We start from the raw sequence: 18,723 nt of genomic DNA on the forward strand, positions 1-18,723 counted from the left end.
GATGCTTTAATAGATATAAAATCTCTTTAGAAAGAAAATATTTAGAATTGCATTAACTGTCATCAAATCCCTAGTTTGATGAACCACAAAACTCTGGAAGTGGAGGTGTCATTGTAATTTATTCCATATTGTTTTTGCAATGTCTCAATGTGAGTTATCAGGTACTTACATGGGAGGGATGCTGACAAGCCAAAATTCAAGGTTTAGAAATAACATAAAACTCCAGGAAGCATATGAACTAGTCATAGGGGGTAGTGTATGAATTTTCTGCCAGAATTATTTAGCATAAAGTTTTCTAGAGGCAAAGATAGGATGGTTTCTTGGAAGAGAATTGCTTCTTCCTTCTCTATAGATCTATGATTAGAATCAGAAATATAACTGATAAATTCTAGTTTTATTCTCAGTTTCAGAAAAACCCTCCAAAGGTACTGCCAGTTCAGTGGTCTTGAGATTACAACGTAGAAACTGAAAATCAATGGAACGATTATGAAACCTTTCAAAACCTTACCATGTGTACGTAAAGCTGCTTGGTTAGCCACAGCCTATCGATTAGATGTTTTGTTTTGTGAAGTGGGACTCATTTAATTTCCTACTTGGTACGTGCCAATCAATGATGATTCTCAGATAAAATTTGCATATTTCAAAGATAGACAACTTTTAAAATCTCACATTCAATCCTAAAGGATATTAAGAGCATAAGCTTGTAGATATCATGCTGCTGACAGTCTCCCCCTGCCTGTTATCTCTCCCTTAAACCCCCACATTCCCTTTCACCTCACACTCACAATGCCCAGAGAATAAGGCTTTCATCCTCTGGCAGGCTCAACAGAGCTTAAGGTGTGAAAATGAGGACTAGAATTATCTAAATCATATGAAGATTATAATAAGGGACTCAATCTAATTTAATGAGGAGTGTAAACAGCAAGACAAAACCTAAAGAGAATTATGTGGGTGACTTGAGAGGTTTAAATACAAGTCCTTAATTAGATTACACTTATTTACCTGGCCCACAAGTCAGCTCAGCATTAATTGGAAGAGATGATTAGTAATAAAATAAGATTCTGTCTGTAATCAAGTCCAACACTGCTTCCTTTCCTAAATAATGGAAGGCGTGAGCCCCAGATGTAGAATAATCCTTTAAGAAATGACACAATGTTGGCTGCTGGGTTCATCTTCTTGTTGCTCTGTAACGGGGCCTAAAAAGTCACCTGGATTCCATTCTAGTAAAATAATGCCTAAACCAGAGCTTCTGCCTCTTATTTTCTTCCCCCTTTGTCTCTATGTTCTGACATTTATGGGGCATCTGAGTGAACTGCAGGGTCTTCTGGTTGTTCGGGAACAGTTTTCTGAGGCTTGCAGTTTGGTAGGATGCAGCTTGGTACTGAACAGGAAGTCAGAATCCTTCATTTCTGTCAGCTTTGACCGTCTTCTTCCTGTGCCACAATTTTTCTCTGTCAAGTGCTGGTTTCACTGTGATTTTATGGGGGCCTATCAAGCCTGGGAATGGGGGACCGAACACTACAAAGTACTCAAAAAGGCACAGAAAATGGCTCTGTGAAGCTAGGATGTAAGTTGACGAAGACCCTTTCCTGCTCACAGCTTTTGAGTTTCATCAACCTCATCAAACAATAGTGACTTTATAATTCTATTATAAAGTTCCCTTATCAACAGCTGGAAACATAATAATAATTAGCTTCCTTTCAATTACCCACATATATATATTTCCCAACAAAACATCTACTATAGCTTGTATTAGGCATACACAACAGAGAAGAAACAGACCTGACAGGAGTCCTGAGGAGGCTGGGTTCAACAACTATGTTGTTAAATAATTGTGTGACTCTGGGAAAATAATTTAACTTCTCTAGGTTCAGATTAGTCAGTGTTTTTTAAGCCTGACTGAACAGTAGAATAATGTGGGTAATTTTTAAAAAACTCTGGATGCCCAGGGTCTATGCCAGACCAATGAATGAGACTCTCTTGGAAGTAAACCTTGGGCATAGGTACTAGTGTGCTTGTCTCAAAAATTTGTAAGTTGAGAATCGCTGCATCCAATCTCTCAAGTGTCCTTGGTGGCTTAAACTCTGTGACACATTGCTGTACTGCCTGCATGATAAAACAGATACAAAGAGTGTTCCTGAGCAGAGAGGTGGCTCACATGGCCCGCAACATTGTAATAATGATTATGATTCTTGTTTTCTCCAACTTTATCCTCTACCCAAACTCCTGCAGAGTGTCTCATATTATGTCCAGACCACATTGGCAACACAAGGGCTTCAACTTGGCTTCAAAAGTTAATAAAAGTCAATCTTCCTCTAGAGTTTTCTGACCACTTGTTAAAAATCATTTCAACTTTCAAGTATTCTTGTTAGAGGCAGGGGACTGAAGGCGTATTAAATCAGTTGGCCAATCTGACTTAAATCTTAGTGAAAAATTAACCGTGCCTTCCCCATGCAAAGACTGGCACTCTTTAACAGACGGTGGTTGCTGATTTTCCCTTTCTACAAACTGTGCGCCAGTTCGTTTGAGAGGATAAGAGGTAAAGAAGGAACAGGTTGGCACAAAACAATTATCCTGTCAGATAAAATGAGACCTCTGACCTGTGGACAACTCCACCCGTTTGTCTAGACAGAAGAATCAGAATAATTGAAGGGCAAGTTTTCAAAGTGGACAAAATGCTTATTTATGTCTGGATGAATAGCTGGAACTTCCACTTGTTAAATATTTGGTAGTAATAAGAAGGTAAATTGGTTCTCATTTGGCTGATTAGACTCAGAAAGAAAGAAAGGTTTACTCTCGTAGTGACAGCTCTGAGACCATCTAGGGCAGCCATAACCTCTGAGACCTAGCCTCAGAGCCAGCTTTGTGGGCGCGGGACCAACACAGTCACACTGTTCAGAAGGCCAGCGCTTAGGGTCCATTGCTGTGCACTTGCTGCCTTATAATTTGTAATAATTTTATCCTTCAATTTGTGTTTAGTTAATGAAGTTCAATGGGACAGTAGAGTCTTGAAGCTTCAGTTCACAGGTGGTCCCTGGTCCTACCTCCTTGCTGCCTCTCCAGGATGGGGAAGGTCAGGGTGGGTGTGTACGTTGCAGCATTTCAGGGTCATGATAAGGGAGCAGCCTTCTCTGTCTTGGGCTGGCAAAACCATGCTGTGTTTCATGGATGACTTGGCAGAAGTTCACCCGCCTTAAATACCAGCCATGTCCCAGTGTGAAGGTGGCAATCCCATGGCAGGGGTCACTCATCCCCTGAGAGTTGGGGCTGCCAACCATCAGAAGGAAGGATTGATTTCTCTGTCCCTGCCAGGACCCTACATTTTCATTTTGTACTGGGTTCCACAAAGTATATAGCCGACCTTGTCTAACCTGATCACCAACAGACAACTCAGTTCCATAGAGCCATGTGGGGCCTCAGAAGGGCTGTTAGATCTAGTGTCTATATGTGTCCCCTCTGTAGAGCACAGTGGAAGATCTATCTGCTTCTTCGAGTCTTTCCTTCCACTGTGAAATACTGTAATATACATACAGTATATATTTGCTCTGCAATATGGAGAAATTACTTAACTATTAAGGGCCGCAGTAGGTAACGCTGTCATGTAGGAATAACAATACTACTGTTATAGACATAAAACAAGGTATCATAGGTAAGTACTTGGCAGTGCCAGGGTTGAAGTAGATGTTCCATAAATTTTAGTTGCTATTATTGTGGTTATCATTATTTGCTATAGATTCTGAAAGCAATTGCACAAGTATTTTAATACTATGAAGGACACACATTTTAATAAACTCGTTCGGAGTCTCAGTCTCCAGAGTTCTTAGGGTCTGTCAAATGCACTACAAATTTCCAAGAGGAGAAAAAAAAAAAAAAAAACCCAAAAAAGGAAAGTCATACAATGAGAAGGGATCTTGGTTTTGTCCACTGTGATAACACACCCATGGCAGCTGTTCAGTTGTTGAGGTATAACAGTGTCTCACTTACTGTTTTGCTGGAGTGAGTGGATACAGGAGGTTTACTGAAAGTGGAAGTCTAAGTATGTAATGTAGTGATCTACAGACCACAGGTCTCTGTCAGTGATGGGCTGGTGTCGTGGACCCACCCACCTGCCAATGACTGTCACCAGTGCCATTCACTAGAACAGAGCTGATTGCTGACTTATGCAGCCTGGCACCCCTATGTAAATATTCTAACACATCTTTGGACTCCTGGGAAGTAAAGGAAGCTGTTTCACTACTCTGTCTTTGTTATTTGTGTAAGTAGTTATTATTTTCATAAACATCTTGAGCACTAAGTGTATACTTTTAGTTTTCTCTCTAATCTTCATAAACATCAAATAAAGAAACTATGCCTGCTTTATAGATAAGAACACTTGAGGCTCGGCTAAGTTAAATGGTTTAATCAAGACTTTCTAGTTAAACAGTGAGAGAGTGAGGGTTGAGATCCGGTTCTGTCTGACTTCAAGATCATGTATCTTAATTGCAAAGCCTCTCTTTCCAGCACAGTAAGTTAGCTCTCTGTAGGAATAATACCAACAGCAGGTAGTGGCTCAGCTTTAACACCAGACAGTATTCTAAGTGCTTAACATGTATTGGCTCATTTAATTCTGGAGACAGCCATATGAAGGAGGAATTACTATCCTCATTTTACAAGTGAGGAAATTGAGGCAGTAGGAAGCTAACTAAACTGAGTCATATAGCCCGTTAGTGACGGTCAGGCTGTAAATAAAATGTAGTGTGGCTTCAAATGCTGTGGTCAACCAGCAGGCTAAGGGGTGAGAACTTCTAGAATATTAAAATGTTAACTGAAAAAGTATAATTTGACTTTCTAAAATAATATATAAGATATGTGCATTCAAATGAGTGTCTTTCAAAGTATTTAGTCAAAATGTTTTTGCAATTTCTTTCAGAAACTGAAGCAAATAATAGTGATGATAGTACTAATAATATTAACAGCAGCTAGATTAATTTTATATCTATTGTGTGCCCAGCACTATGCCAAATGCTTTACATAAGTCATCTCATTTAATGCTTATGACAGTAATACCAACCATTTATAAAGCAGAATAAAATTACTGAGGCTCAGAAAACTTAAGTAATTTTCTCTATGTCATAGCATTATATGATGGTTCTGGGTTAAACTTGTATTATCTAAATCCACAATCTACATTCTTCACTTCTAAACTCCTAATACTAATACTTCACTACTAATACTCCATTTTTAAAATATATTTTTTAATGGTAGAAAACTTTATCTTCATAGAATAGACTGGACTTGTAAAAAACAGTATAAGTTACTTGTGACTAAGCTCTAGGTTTTATGAATTTCAGGTACTTCTGATTCATTTTCCATTAAAACTACCATTTGATGAAAATACAGACTGCTTTTCTCTTGCAATCTATACATTGTCTGAAATCAGTCCCCAAAAGACAGAGGAGTGCACATTTGCACAATGGCAGCATCATGGTCAGAGTCTCCTAAGGTGACAACGTTGAGGGATGCTCTCACTTACAAGCATATTCATGCTCCATACCTGCCACTAACTCTTAACAGTGGAAATGCTGAGCAGAGGCTTATCATATGCCTACTGGGCTAACCACACGAGGCTTGTAGGCACTATTCAAGCATCCTGTGAAGGCACTGGGTGTACCACTCTACAGTGATTCTTATCCAGCAAGCCACATCCTCATTTACAGCACTTTCCTTACAGGGAGACCTTGCATGACTTTTAACAAGTGGTTTCAGAGAATCTACATTGTGTGTGGATCAATCTCATACTGTGAACAGTGACTGTACTGAATTGGGGACAGTTAATAATCTTGTGTGAAAAAATGCATCTCTTAAGTGAGTGAGGAAGTTGACAGATTTCCATTTCCCTTAGTTTTGCATGGGCCAAGACTAACTCATTCTTTGTTTTCCCAAGCCTTGCTGGAGGTTGCAAATAGCATCATTTTTCTTTCTAAAATATAGTTCAGAACTGGTTTTAATTTAATATATAGCTCAGAATTATATTTCACAGAAAAGAAGTGTTAAAATAGCTCAGTCATTCTTGGTAAAGAAATTACTGCAGTGGCGGGGGTGTGAGGCAGGGAAAGGGGAAGAGGAGAGAGACAGGGAAGGGAGAGGTAAGAAAAGAGAAGAAAGAGGTGGCTTTATTGCACATTTTTAGACTGCCATTCATATGAGGTGACTTCCCTTGTGGTCTGGAGTATGCTTCTTTAAGCAAAATTTCTTCTCCAGACTTAAAAACTCCATGACACACCTAAGATCAGCCATCTCCTGCTCCACCCTCAGCTAGTTTTCTCTCTTTTAACAGTTAGAAGCAACCTTGTTGGACAATAGTGTCTAGAATTTTCATAATACATGCTAGACAAATTCTGTCAGTTAACTAGGAAGTGGCCCATGATGAAAGGTGAAATTTAAAAGCAACAACTCTTAGAAGTAACATTTGCATATTTCCTAAAGTTTCCCTAACTCAAAAAAAATGCTTTTTATGTGGAATCTTCTATAGAGAACATTATTGAGCACAGCTGCTTGGAGAAAAAGCACTTAATTTGGATGGCAATATTTCTCTTAGAACAAGGAAAGAAATAGGTGGAGTTAATCATTTCTACTTTGAATTAAGAGAAATGCTAGTTACCAACAGAACAAAACAGAAGTGTAAAGGCAACACATTCTCACCAAAGGGGTAAAAAAAGGAGTTAGAAAAATATGCCTTAATGGATGAGACCCAGAAAAGAACATAATAAACAGTGAATAACTATAGAAAACTATTTTAAAATAATTAATAATAAGAGTCACTGTGTCTGTAATTATTTAAAAGTCACTAATTACTTTAAAAATCCCAGGAGGCAAGTTTTCTTTTCCCCATTTTATAGAGGAAGGGCTGAGACACACAAGGGCAGGCCACTCAGAGCAGGTCACCTCGTCAGACAGTGGCAGAGTAGAGATTAGGCCCAAAGACTAAATTTCAGGCTCTTAACCACCCCTTTCCAGGACTTGAGATAGCACTTGGGAGCAACCGAACGGCTTTCTGATTACCATGGCTTTGTTGGAATGGCCGCCTCCTTGGAACTCAATGGTCCCAAAAGCATCGGTAGGGCTGAGTTGAGTGTGTTTGCTGATGGACCACTTTTCAGACTGGATGTCATTTCGGGAGAGGCGACTTTCATTTTTCTCGTTCTGAAGCACAGAGATACTGGGGGTGAGGCCAACATGCTGGCCTATCAGACGCCCACAGCAACACCTATAAGAGAAGAGGTTAAAGTGAACCCTTGGTATTAGTCAGTATTGGGATACACACTTAAGGCAACCAGCTGGAGAATTCTAAAGTCTGTGCCAACACCTGTCAGTCAATTCTCAGGTAGAATTCCACCATGTGGCTAAATCAGGCATTGGTAAACTCAGGCTTTCCATGATATACATATCTTTTCTTTTCTCCCCTCTACCCATTTTCCTTTAGCTATGTAAGCTGTAATCTGTCTCCTGCCCTTCTCCATTCACCTCTTTTGTACCTGGCATTTTGTTCAGGATTGGACACCTGCAAACAAAAGTTCTCTGGATTTTTCTAATTCACACTCTGCCCATCTATCAAATCTATCAAAGCATGAAGGCCTCTGAAGAGCTTTGAGGGGGAGAAGTTTAATATGCACATTTAAATGAGGAATCTCACTTATATGTGTGTCACAACTGAACATGTCTCTTCCCAATTGACATTTGCTGTCAAATATCCAATTCTGAGAATAAAAATCTGCAGGCTTAAGTGTTCTTGATGAAACAATGAAAAAATATTCATGAGATATTTGAAAACTTAAACTTTGCTCTATCATGAAAATGTCCTTCATACATTACTATTACTACTTTTACGACTACTAGTAATAATAGTTACAATACATAGCTGCCATTTATTAAAAACTAACAATTTAGCATCCATTGTATAGATGAAATATTGTAGTTTTGAAGGTTAGGTAATTTGTGCAAGGTTACACAGTCTCTGAGACTCTGCAGTCTATATTTTAAACTGATTTCTTAAATCATAAAGGCATTTCAGACATATATATGCTACTTTATCCCAAATGCTTTTTATCTCATATATTGTTGATCCTAAGGAAGGTAAGTAAGGTGCTAACAACGTGCTTAAATGGGATTCTGAAGGCCTACAGTTTAGTTAGGAATCTGCTAGGAGTCTTTTATTTAAGTCTCTTTCTTTTTTTCCTATTGCAGAACATGTTGGTACAAATTAAGCATTTGAAAGAAGTACTTAAAAGGAAAAACCAATAACCGTAACAAAAAACATAATACACTATTATATACGGTGATTAATTCCTTCCACAATGGTATATATGTTTTTCTTTACAGGCTTTTAGATTAATAATTAATTGTAGGCCTGACATATATAGCGTGCAGAAATAAGATTGCTTCAAAGGTATCCAAAAACAATATAAAATATATTTAATTTGACAGTGTTTCCCTTGCAACAGGTCATGATTACTCTTGTAGGTTTTTTGTATAATTACTACTTCATGTTCTCAACACATTATAGACAGCGAGATTACCTATGGGGGTCTTTGGTGCTGGGTATGATGTGGACACATTCTCTTTTATAAAATGCTCTTTCTATCCAGGATTTCTGAGCCTGAAAAAGAAAACAAAAAAAAAAAGAAAAAAAAAAAGGAAAGGTGAACATACTGTGAAATATTTTTAACTAGAAAGCAAAATTTCATAATCATATGAGACTAGTATATCACAAATTGAATTGAAATTGTGGTTATTTCACACATAAACACTAAATATAACAAAAGCAATTACTCCCCGTACATGCTGATTAGGTTATTTACCATCACAATACTGAGAATTAAAGGAACTGACCATAATAAAAAAAAGTTAGCAATGGAATCATATACAAATTCAAAATAGAAAGACAATGCTATTTGCAGAGAAAATAAATTTGGAGGGATAGAATAGTGTGTTTGTAACCTTATAGAAAACAAGTATTCAGTAGTGGGAGGAAATGCATCTAAATAAGTATAAGGTTTTCACGGCTGACACTTCCATTAGATTTTCCTTGTAGAAGGAAAGAAAAAATGGCAAGAGAATTGCATAACTCAAAAGCCCTAATGTATCACTATGTTTTTTCTAATTAGCGGTGCTAAGTACAGGGGGGTGGGGAGGGGAGGAAATAAAAGCATGAGGAAGATAAATGTTTTTATCATAGTCCAAAATTTTACAGGTAATGCCTTTGGAAAAAAGTAAGATAGCACCATTTTTTTATGCACCCTACATGCCCTTCAGCAGAGCATATACAGCTTCTTAGAATGGGCACTGTTGGGTCCGTCCACCCAGAAGTCCTGCCACTGAGATTGGGTTCCCACATGGACAAAGGATGTTCCAGAAAACTGTACAATCTCTATTCTAAAGCAGTTGTCCATCCTGCATCCCTTCATGGTTTTCTTTACCAGTATTTGCAATAGCAGAGGAGTCTCCCATGAAATTCAACAAGCTGCTCAGAAGATTCCTTCTCTAAGCCTTTAAGATGGAAGTTGCTAGAGCAACCTGTAATGTTATTTCTACATGGTATCATCTTCTCTCTAACACAGCATCAATACTAAATTCATACTCTTATATGCAGGGCTAAAGCACAACTGAGCTGTTGATTTGACCTGTCTTGATGGTATTAACTCTTATAAGCCCCCATGTGTTGAACCGTAATTAATCTTGACTCTGCCAATGACTCAGATGTCTATAAGCTGTGCTAAATTCTGATTGGTCCTCAGTACTTCAGTCTTACACCTCCCTCCTCTCTCACAAGGGAAGTCTACGCAAGCATGTGGCACCGAAGGCAGTAATTGCCTAATACTCATGACAATGCACATTTTACAAGGAGCAACATGAGCCATGGTTGAGGGGCACAAATAAACTGCATCCTGTTTCAGTAATGGTCACTATCACGTGGAATAATTTCTGGGTGTTCATGCATTGTCCACATGAAAAGGAATACCCACGCTGCCTCAGAGACCCTCAGGTTCAGGGGGGCCTCTGCATTCTCACATGACAAAGGTAACATTTGCAGTTTTGTCTTTCAGCTAAACATGAAAAATTCCCAATGTCTAATCTCAAATATTTTTCTTTTCAAACAGGTAGAAAAGGCTAATGGCTACCTCTTTGTAACAAAAATGAGCTTAGCAGCATAGACAGCCAGTCTTTAAAAAAGCCTGTTCGTTAAACTATTCATAGGCCATGATTTTTCTCTAGACACTGAGTACTTTCATTGATAATATCTCTTGGCCGAAAGAGGGTAAAATGTTCTTCACTGGACATTTGAAACCAACTTTTCCTACACTTTAGAGAGCAGAAAAAAGAGAATTTACTTTCCTTCTCTTTTTGTATTCAACTTTGGCCAGCATTCAGAAAGCTCTTTTGTGGGGGAGCATCTGGGAATTTTAGAGAGTGCTGACCAATGCTCCCTGAGAAAAAGTGGGACAAGCTTTACCGTGGGTAGAGCATGAGGTCTGCATTTAGAAAAAGTGGTGTGAGTGGGACTCTGACCCACAGAAAGTTACATGATTTCTTTGATCCTCAGTTTTCCTCATCTATAAAATGGAGGCAGCAGCAATACCTGAAACACAGCATTGTTATGATGATTTTGGGAGTACCACGCTTTGCTCTAAGAAGAGAGACCTGTCCAGGGTTGATTCTGGTACTAAAAGTTCAGATGAAGGCTCAGATGAGGGGACTATGAAATTGCTCTAGGAGACCCAACCTAAATTGGTCTCCCTTTGTGTTGGGGATGATAGGAACCCACAAGCCCTGGCTGGCCACTAACAAGGTAGATAGGAAGGTTATTTAACATTTTGGAACCTCTTCTATATCACGTGGATAATTCCAGCTACTTTGAAGAGTTGTTGGGATAATCAAACCAGATGATTCAGATAGTACCTGGCACATGTAGTAGGAGCTCAACAGGTAATAACAATGAATAACATTCAGTAAGCGTGCATCATGTGCTTGGCCTTGTGCCAAATATATTAATACATTGTCTCCCTGGATCCCATAAGGACTCTGTGAGGAAAATACTACTTTTATATCCATTTTACCAATGAAGAAATTGAGGCAGAGAGATGCAGCAATAAATTCTAAAGCCAGGACTTGAACTTGAACAGGGTGGCTTCAGAGTTCACACTCTTACCCACTCTGCTAAATTGCCATTAAAACATTAGATGTTATTGATATGACATACCCTTGTTATGGGTAGTACTCTCTGAGCATGCCCAGGAGTATCCTGGCATTCAGACAGAGCTGGCTCCCAGAGACAGGTCTTGGAACCAGTTCATTCTGCATCTTTCCCTTTCTCATTCCCCTCTTCTAGTCCTCACATGTGCAGGAATGAATACTCTGCTATGTCTTCTTCCTTTCTCCTTGGGGTAAAGGATGAACGTGGGACATTAGGAGGACACCAGAATTCAAGAAATGGCTATACAGCAAAGAAATGTAGGCACAAGACCCCTCACATAAGAATCTGTGCTCCAAAGACAAATGGATTAGACTTTTCAAGGACACCTTCTTTATTTCTCTTGCTCATGGATCCTATTGTTAGCCTGGAAAGCACTGGAAGTTTTAGTCAGATGATGGGTGATAAACATTCCTACATATGGATTGCCAGCTAGTTAGCGTTTCAGTAAAAAAGTAATTTAATTTGTGTGTAGTTTTGCTACTTAATTACCTTCTCAAAGGTGAAACGCTACATCATTGTTAGTGAAAAGATTGAGAATCATTTCTATTTCTTATTATTAGCAGATTAATCATTTCCCTTGCAAAGGCACAGAAAATTGAGAGTAAAACAAAAGAGAAACAGAACATTAAGAAATTTCCCCATCATTCATAATTAAATTGGATTTTTTCATTAAGTAGAAAAGTATAATACACAATAGAAAGAAAGCAGGTACAACACATGAGTTAGGAATTCTACAAAGTATCATGTATAATTACTATATTGTGAGCTTCGCTTTATCATGCTTTTATTCAGGTCTTTAGCATGAACATCGAACATTATGTGTTAGATTTTTAAATTCATTTTATTGGAGAGGGCATTTTGATGTTTAATCCTGGTTTAACTTGTTTCCTAAACAAATTCCTTTTCTTTGTTTGAAGGTTTTGAACTACTCTATAGGAAGCTTTATATTTTGCTTCAATATCCAACTCAGTTATCTCAGAATAGTTATCCTCAACGTTAGAAAGCATGAAATAGTTTTGATGTGCTATGTTTCCAGCTGACCCTTCAATTCTCTTTTAATACAAACTTTAACAGACATCATGTCTTAAAATCTTTTCTTTTTAAACATGTTTTGGAAGTCTCATGTACGCTTAGAAAAGATGCCTTCTATGGCCCCCAGCAAACCTCTCTGTATATTCTTTTCTAAAGGTAGAATGCACATAACCAAGACTGAGTTTGTGAAGGACTGGCTATTTTCTTTCTTGTCTTTCTGCATCATCAGTCATGTGTGATGCGTAATAGGGAAGTGTTTTTCAAAGGCTAATAATTAAAAGACATCATATTCAAAACAGAAATGAGGACACTCACATTGAACAAAGTATGATTACCCTCAAAGAATAAAGCAACTACTAATTTTGAAAGGTAAATATACAGTCAATAAAACATCAAAATAATGGAAACAAATGTCTGTAAATATTGCTTTAAAAAATTAAGTCATTTCATTTAAGCAGGATTCGATGGTTTTCACAAAGTCTTTGCTACAAATGTTAGTCCCCAAACTACTTTGAATCTTCTTACTATATACTCCCCACCAGCTATTGAATCAAGTTCTCCAGGCAGGAAGATTTACAAGCACATACACACAGGGTGTATTAAACTCATTTCCAAAAAACCTTGGAACGTGCTGTTGCAATCTCCTCTTTAGCAGGGAGGCTTAACAGAAGGACAACCACTCAGACCAGTAATTGCAAGATGAGGAAAGAGTCCACTAACTTTATAGGAACAAATTACAAGAGAAGTTTCACAATGCTTCTCATTTGTCACCCTCTCTTATTTCAAATGTATACCCTGTCTTCATCAAAAAAAACATCCCCAACCCAAAGGTACTAAATTCATATGTTCATTTTGCCCTTTCCCTCCACGCCTCCCTGGGTGTGGATCTTTGGTCTTCCTCTAGGTCCCCAGATCCAATATTGAGAAGTTGAACAAGAGAAAAGTTAGCCGAAATCATTTTACCTGAGCACTGACTCTGGGTGCTGGCAAAAGCAGTCCCCGGAGCAGCTCCTGTTGCTTTCATTTTGCTGCAGCTAGGGCTGGTCATTCCGTTAATAATGCTCTTATGACCGCCCACTGGAAAAAAAAAGTCACTTGTTCGGCTCTTCCCCCAAGAGACGTTTCAAGTAAGCAATGAACTTGGGCAGATTAGCCCCTTGGAATGTGCTGCTTCGGGATTAGCCTCACTAAGAATCCCATGGACATTCCCTCCCAGCCCTCAAACACTGCTTGATTTGAACATCTAATCTGACGCCAGAAGAAAAACAAATCCCTGGAGAGATCGGATTTAACTGGCACAGGTCCTAACAGGCTCCCCCGCCTACCCCTCCCTTTTTCTTTTTCCATTTTCAGAGAGAAAGCTTGTGAAAGTGTGATAAGGTGTTCTGAGTTCTGAAAGTTCAACTTTGGAAAGCAAATCCTTCTAAAGAAACAGTGTATGAATGATCCGAGTGGCTGGAGCACACAAGCGGCATTGTTCCACCATCCCCAAAGAATGGAATGATAGCATTTCTTTAAAGAGAAACTGCTAAAATCTCTGAGCGTTTCAATAGAATATTTTGGTCCCTGAACATGAGCCTGAGAAGAATGAAGTTGGAGTTTGTCGGAGACCTTCGAGAACTTCTAAAATGTCAATAATAAAACTTGTCTGATCATACTTCTTATTCTGCTGCCCCTCTAGCAATTGCAAATATATGATTAGAAACCTACAGTCCTGCTTTCTTATCAAAAAGAGGTGAGCTGTGACCATGGTAGCTTATGGATGCAGATCAAAAGCTGTGATGCCATGATATGTTTATTTGGGGTGGCCCAATGGAGAGATTCCAGCTGGTATTCAGTCACATAGAAAGGGCTCTTTCATGTATAATCCAAGAGTGAATATTTTAGATAATAGTATTCTTGACTGGATAAGTGAACAAACTGGGGGAGAAAAGAACTTAAATTTCTAGAAGGCAAAAATACTTCTTAAAAAGTGAATATATGAGCACTTCCTCTCCAAAGGACTTTTCTCTTCCCAGACACAGAGGTGAGTGCTAAGAGATGGCATTCTTCCCTTTTCTTGTGGATGGTAAACCTGTGAGGGCAATGGGGCTTTGGTTTTCATTTTTCCATAATCCTCTGTCAAAACACCTAGTACGTGTCATTTGGACACTCAATAAGCATAATACTGGGAACCGAATGACTTATTTCAAACTTGAATTAGGTCCTGAGCCATCTTTTTGGCCCTCTGCTCTTTCTAGGATTGATCTTCTTCAAACTCACACATTTTCTGGTCTGTCACTTGCAAGTTTTCCCCAGAGAAAGAAACAATAGACTACCTAGTGACTTTCAGCTGGGGAAACATTATGATAAACAAGAACCAAATGAAACATCAGACTGAGTTTAACACATGATGGAGGAAGTCCCTTTGCCTGTCTTCAGGAGTTGGCTACAGAATAACACATGGTGACAGCCTTAATGACGTATATATCCTTCCTTCTCTGCAGCTGTAACACTCCCAAGCACTTATTCCAAAGGAATCATCAGAGATGTGAGCACACAGAGATGTTCACTGCAGTGTTATTTATAATACAGAAAAAGTGGAAACAAATGAAGTCTATCAATAGGAGAGGAATCAAACAGTGTTTCATGCCATTTGGTGATTTTAATCAGGTTTCAAAAGACTGCTTAATTACCTAGAGAAATAAACATTTTCATGTTGTTATGTGAAAAAAGCAGGCCATAAAATATTAAGGGCAGAAAAATTATAAATTTTAAATAGATACAGAGGTGATAGGTCAGAAACATTTTTAAGGTGGTAACTATGTAGCTAATTTTTGTTTTATTCCTTTGCCTTTCCATGTTTTCCAAAGTTTTCTTCTGTAACCATGTTTATAGTCAGAAACTATATTTTATATAGTCAGAAAATACTTTTTCAACTGTCAAGCTTGACCATATGATAATAGGAGGTTATTGGGGATGAGTATCTCAGGAAGAGATGAAGCAAGGAGAATTAAGTAAAAAGATAGAGGGATTAAGTGGGGACGATTTGGAAAAGAAAGTTTTACAATGTGGAGGGTGAGTTTTCTAGAGAAACAAAGGGAGAAGAGGAGGGAAGTGGGGAAATGAGAAGCGGGGAGCTGGGTGGGTGGGCAGGCAAACACCTGAAAGATACACCAAACTGGTAGGCTGTAGTGGGTCTGTGAGACTAAATAAATTGATTGTAGATAATCTTCCCAATGTAAGAAATATTTTAACAATTCAGCTTTCTCAGCTTCCTTCTTCACTAGATACTACTCCAACCCTTCATCTGAATTACTTTAAACACCGAGTTACATATATATGGAGTCTTTAAATATTGCTTGTGTATTTTTTTATCCTATTCTCTGCAGTCTTACTTGTTTTTGTTTTGTTTTCCCTTTATAAAGATAAATAACTATCCAATAGAGAATAGAATAAGAGGATCCCTCCACGAACTTTACACCAAAGACAAAAATATTGCTGCCAGAACCCTGGGCATTTTACTCAAGTAAAAAAGGAAGTCCCAGGTGAGCACAGCAACTATTTCATGTGAGGTTGTAGATTATCTTTAGGACCCTTTGATTTAAGAAGGTAATTAGCTCCAAAGAGACTTGTAGCTCTAGGCCATACTGTCCATATAGATCTGTATAAAATCTTGTGCATCACCTGACAATGCAGCTCCCAACAGGGTATATTATCAACCTGTTTCAGATGTAGTTTAGAGTGAATATAATTTTAATACTAACAAGCGAAAACCCCAAGTGTAAGGCTTACTGTGCTTCTTCCTCACTCCTTTTTTATGCAATGGCAGATACCTTATTCTTCCCATTCATCATTAAAGAAAAATCCCACCTGAAGATAAAATACTAAAAAGTTTCTACTGGTGCACAACTCCATTTTGAAAAAGTGAAATCAGATTTTCTACCAGCAGTAACTAGATTGTAACATGGAAAATGCATATTTCATTATTATAAAGATGTCCAAAGCAGTATTTTTCTGGGATGTTCACATTTGACAACCGCATCGACTAAAGAGCATGATACAAAGTAGTGGTCAGCAAATGTTTTCTGCTAAGGGCCAGATGGTACATATTTTAGGCTCTTTGAGGGCGATACAGTCTCTGCAGTAATACTCAACTCTTGTTGTAGCATAAGAACTCCCATAAACAACAAGTAAACAAATGATCATGGTTTTGTTCCAATAAAACAGGTAGTAGGCTGGAACTGGTCCCAGTCAACCCTTGGTACAGAAAAAAGGGGTGTGAATGGTGAGGTGTCAAGAAGGAAGGAGTAGTAGTGGTTTTAAAAGACAGCTTTCATGGCACCATCACTAGTTTGCCTTTGCTCTTTCTCAAGCGTATCAGGCAAGATCTTCTTGAGGGGACTTTGTTCCTGTCATTCCTGTACCTGGATAGAGCCATCCTCAGCATCCTCAGATATGCCACAGTTCACCCTCTCAACACATCTGGACTGCTCAGAGGTCTTTCTTGACCATCATATCTAAAGGCACACCGTGTCATTATTTATTCCTTTGCTCCCTCTGTTTTCCTCAGAGTCCCTCACATTACCTGCCATTATGCTGTGTCTTTGTGTGTTTGTTTTTCGTCTGTGTCCCCCACTAGAATTTAAGTTCCTGAGGGCAGTGATTTTGTAACTGATGACGAGATAAGTGAACAAATTGGGGGAGAAAAGAGCTCAGTGACATTGATCTGATGTGGCCCCAGCTGATGTGGCCCCAGCACCTAGAATTGTGGCACATGGTTAGCACATAGAGGATGTAGGCAAATCATCTGATTTCCTTGCACATTAATTCTTCATTGGAAAATGATGCCATCAGGTTGACCAGTGTTTCCTAAAGAAGGATTTTAGGGCGGTACCATATGGTACCGCCCTAAAAATGCCCAGATAAGCATTTTCCTTTTGATAGTTAGATGTTAATATATAATATACAAGGAAAGGCTAAACCTACAAATTTAACAAATACCAGTGCTTGAAGATATAATGTTTTTCTTTTTGGAGTTGTGAAAAAATGAGCCCATCAAAAATATTTAATAAACTAGAGTAAAAGTGATTTGTGGATAAGAGAAAATCATGATGGTATCACAACAGTGACCAAAGTTTGAGTAACACACAGGACCAAGCACTCTTAAATGTCCCTCAGGCTCCTTGCTTTTATTCTAATGCTTGGAAATAAATGTATTGTGTTCTCTAACATTTAGGGTTGCCATTTACCTATAAAGTTAATGGTAGAGGACCATGACAAAGCCAGCTGTCTCCAGAGAACACTGCCATCAGTGTGTTCTTTCCAAAATGATCAATGGTGCCATCCCCTGATCAATACCTGTCAGTGGCTCTCCATCCCCAGCATGGTCAGCTCAGCATCTAAAGTCTGGTTCTGGCTCTGGAAGTATCTTTCTTCAAATTTCTTCATTTCTGTATAAATCTTTGTACACTTTATGCTCCAGCAAACCAAATTATTGATTATTCCCTTCATGAACCATGTTGTTCCAGATTTCTCAAACTTTGAATATGTTGTCCATTCATCTGAAATGCTGGGTTCTTCCTTCTCTACTTGACCAATGCCTCTGCATTCTTTAAAACTCTGCATGAAACATTGTGTTCCTTGATGGGCTTAGCTGGCCACTGCCAGAGTGAATCACCATGACCATTGTTCCTCTTCCCTCTTTTGGTCACACTTCCATTAGGGAAAGAGTCACATGATATAATACTTATTTTCATTCCAACATGTATAATCATCCTTTGCCAGTTTCCATTGCAAATCTACAGTATTCTAGGTCTAGTATGGCATAACCAGAGTGTTGTAATTTCACCTAGAACACTTCCCTTCTTCCTTCTCCTATTTTTAACATTATTTCTAGGGGAATATCAATTTCTCATCCCTATAATTCACCTTAGGGGAATAATTTCTTTGTGGGCTGAAGTTATTTGTACTAAAATTTACTTTATAGCCTCTAAACTTAAATCATATACACCTTAACACAATGTTAGGTTAGATTATGTTTTTATCATCTGATTGGGAAAAGATTCAATAAATTATTATTTACAATGATAAATTAAACTCATGTTTTGTCAATAGGTCATGCTGTGTAAATCATACTTAAATATATTCAGAATGTTTACGTAGCATGTCATTCTACATACGCATTTTTATAAATAATTTTAAAATACAATTCTGTTTCTTTGGAAATTTGTTTCTTCATTATGAGGCAATTAATCATTGCTTGGCAATAATACATTATATTCATAAATTATTCTGCAGTTCCCAGAATGCTATGGCATATAGAATTTCATGTAATCTTAATAACATTGTATGGTCGATATTATAAAATTCCAGGATACAAATACGAATCTGGGGCTTACAGAGGTTAAGCATCATGCCAAAGTTATATGTCAGCCATAGGCTTAGCCAAATGGACTCAAATCCCTCATACATTTAGTACA

At 38.2% G+C, this 18,723-nt stretch overlaps 1 protein-coding gene across 27 annotated transcripts in view; it reads right to left on the reverse strand.

The window, feature by feature from the left end:
• Nucleotides 1–18,723, reverse strand: part of TRPM3 (transient receptor potential cation channel, subfamily M, member 3) — a 990,741-nt gene that overhangs the window by 354,987 nt on the left and 617,031 nt on the right. For 21 of the 27 annotated variants that reach the window (XM_011970185.1, XM_011970171.1, XM_011970174.1 and 18 more), the window contains exons 2-3: nt 8,556–8,635; nt 7,042–7,246 (exon numbers count right to left, since the gene is read on the reverse strand). In XM_011970185.1, the coding sequence (XP_011825575.1) occupies nt 7,042–7,246; nt 8,556–8,635 (285 nt within the window). Of the gene's footprint in view, nt 1–7,041; nt 7,247–8,555; nt 8,636–13,225; nt 13,453–18,723 lie in introns of those variants that run through there. The other 6 variants (XM_011970184.1, XM_011970182.1, XM_011970181.1 and 3 more) reach the window with 1 other exon arrangement.

The sequence above is a fragment of the Mandrillus leucophaeus genome, unplaced genomic scaffold, assembly GCF_000951045.1.
Source record: "Mandrillus leucophaeus isolate KB7577 unplaced genomic scaffold, Mleu.le_1.0 Scaffold93, whole genome shotgun sequence".
Taxonomy (NCBI): domain Eukaryota; kingdom Metazoa; phylum Chordata; class Mammalia; order Primates; family Cercopithecidae; genus Mandrillus; species Mandrillus leucophaeus.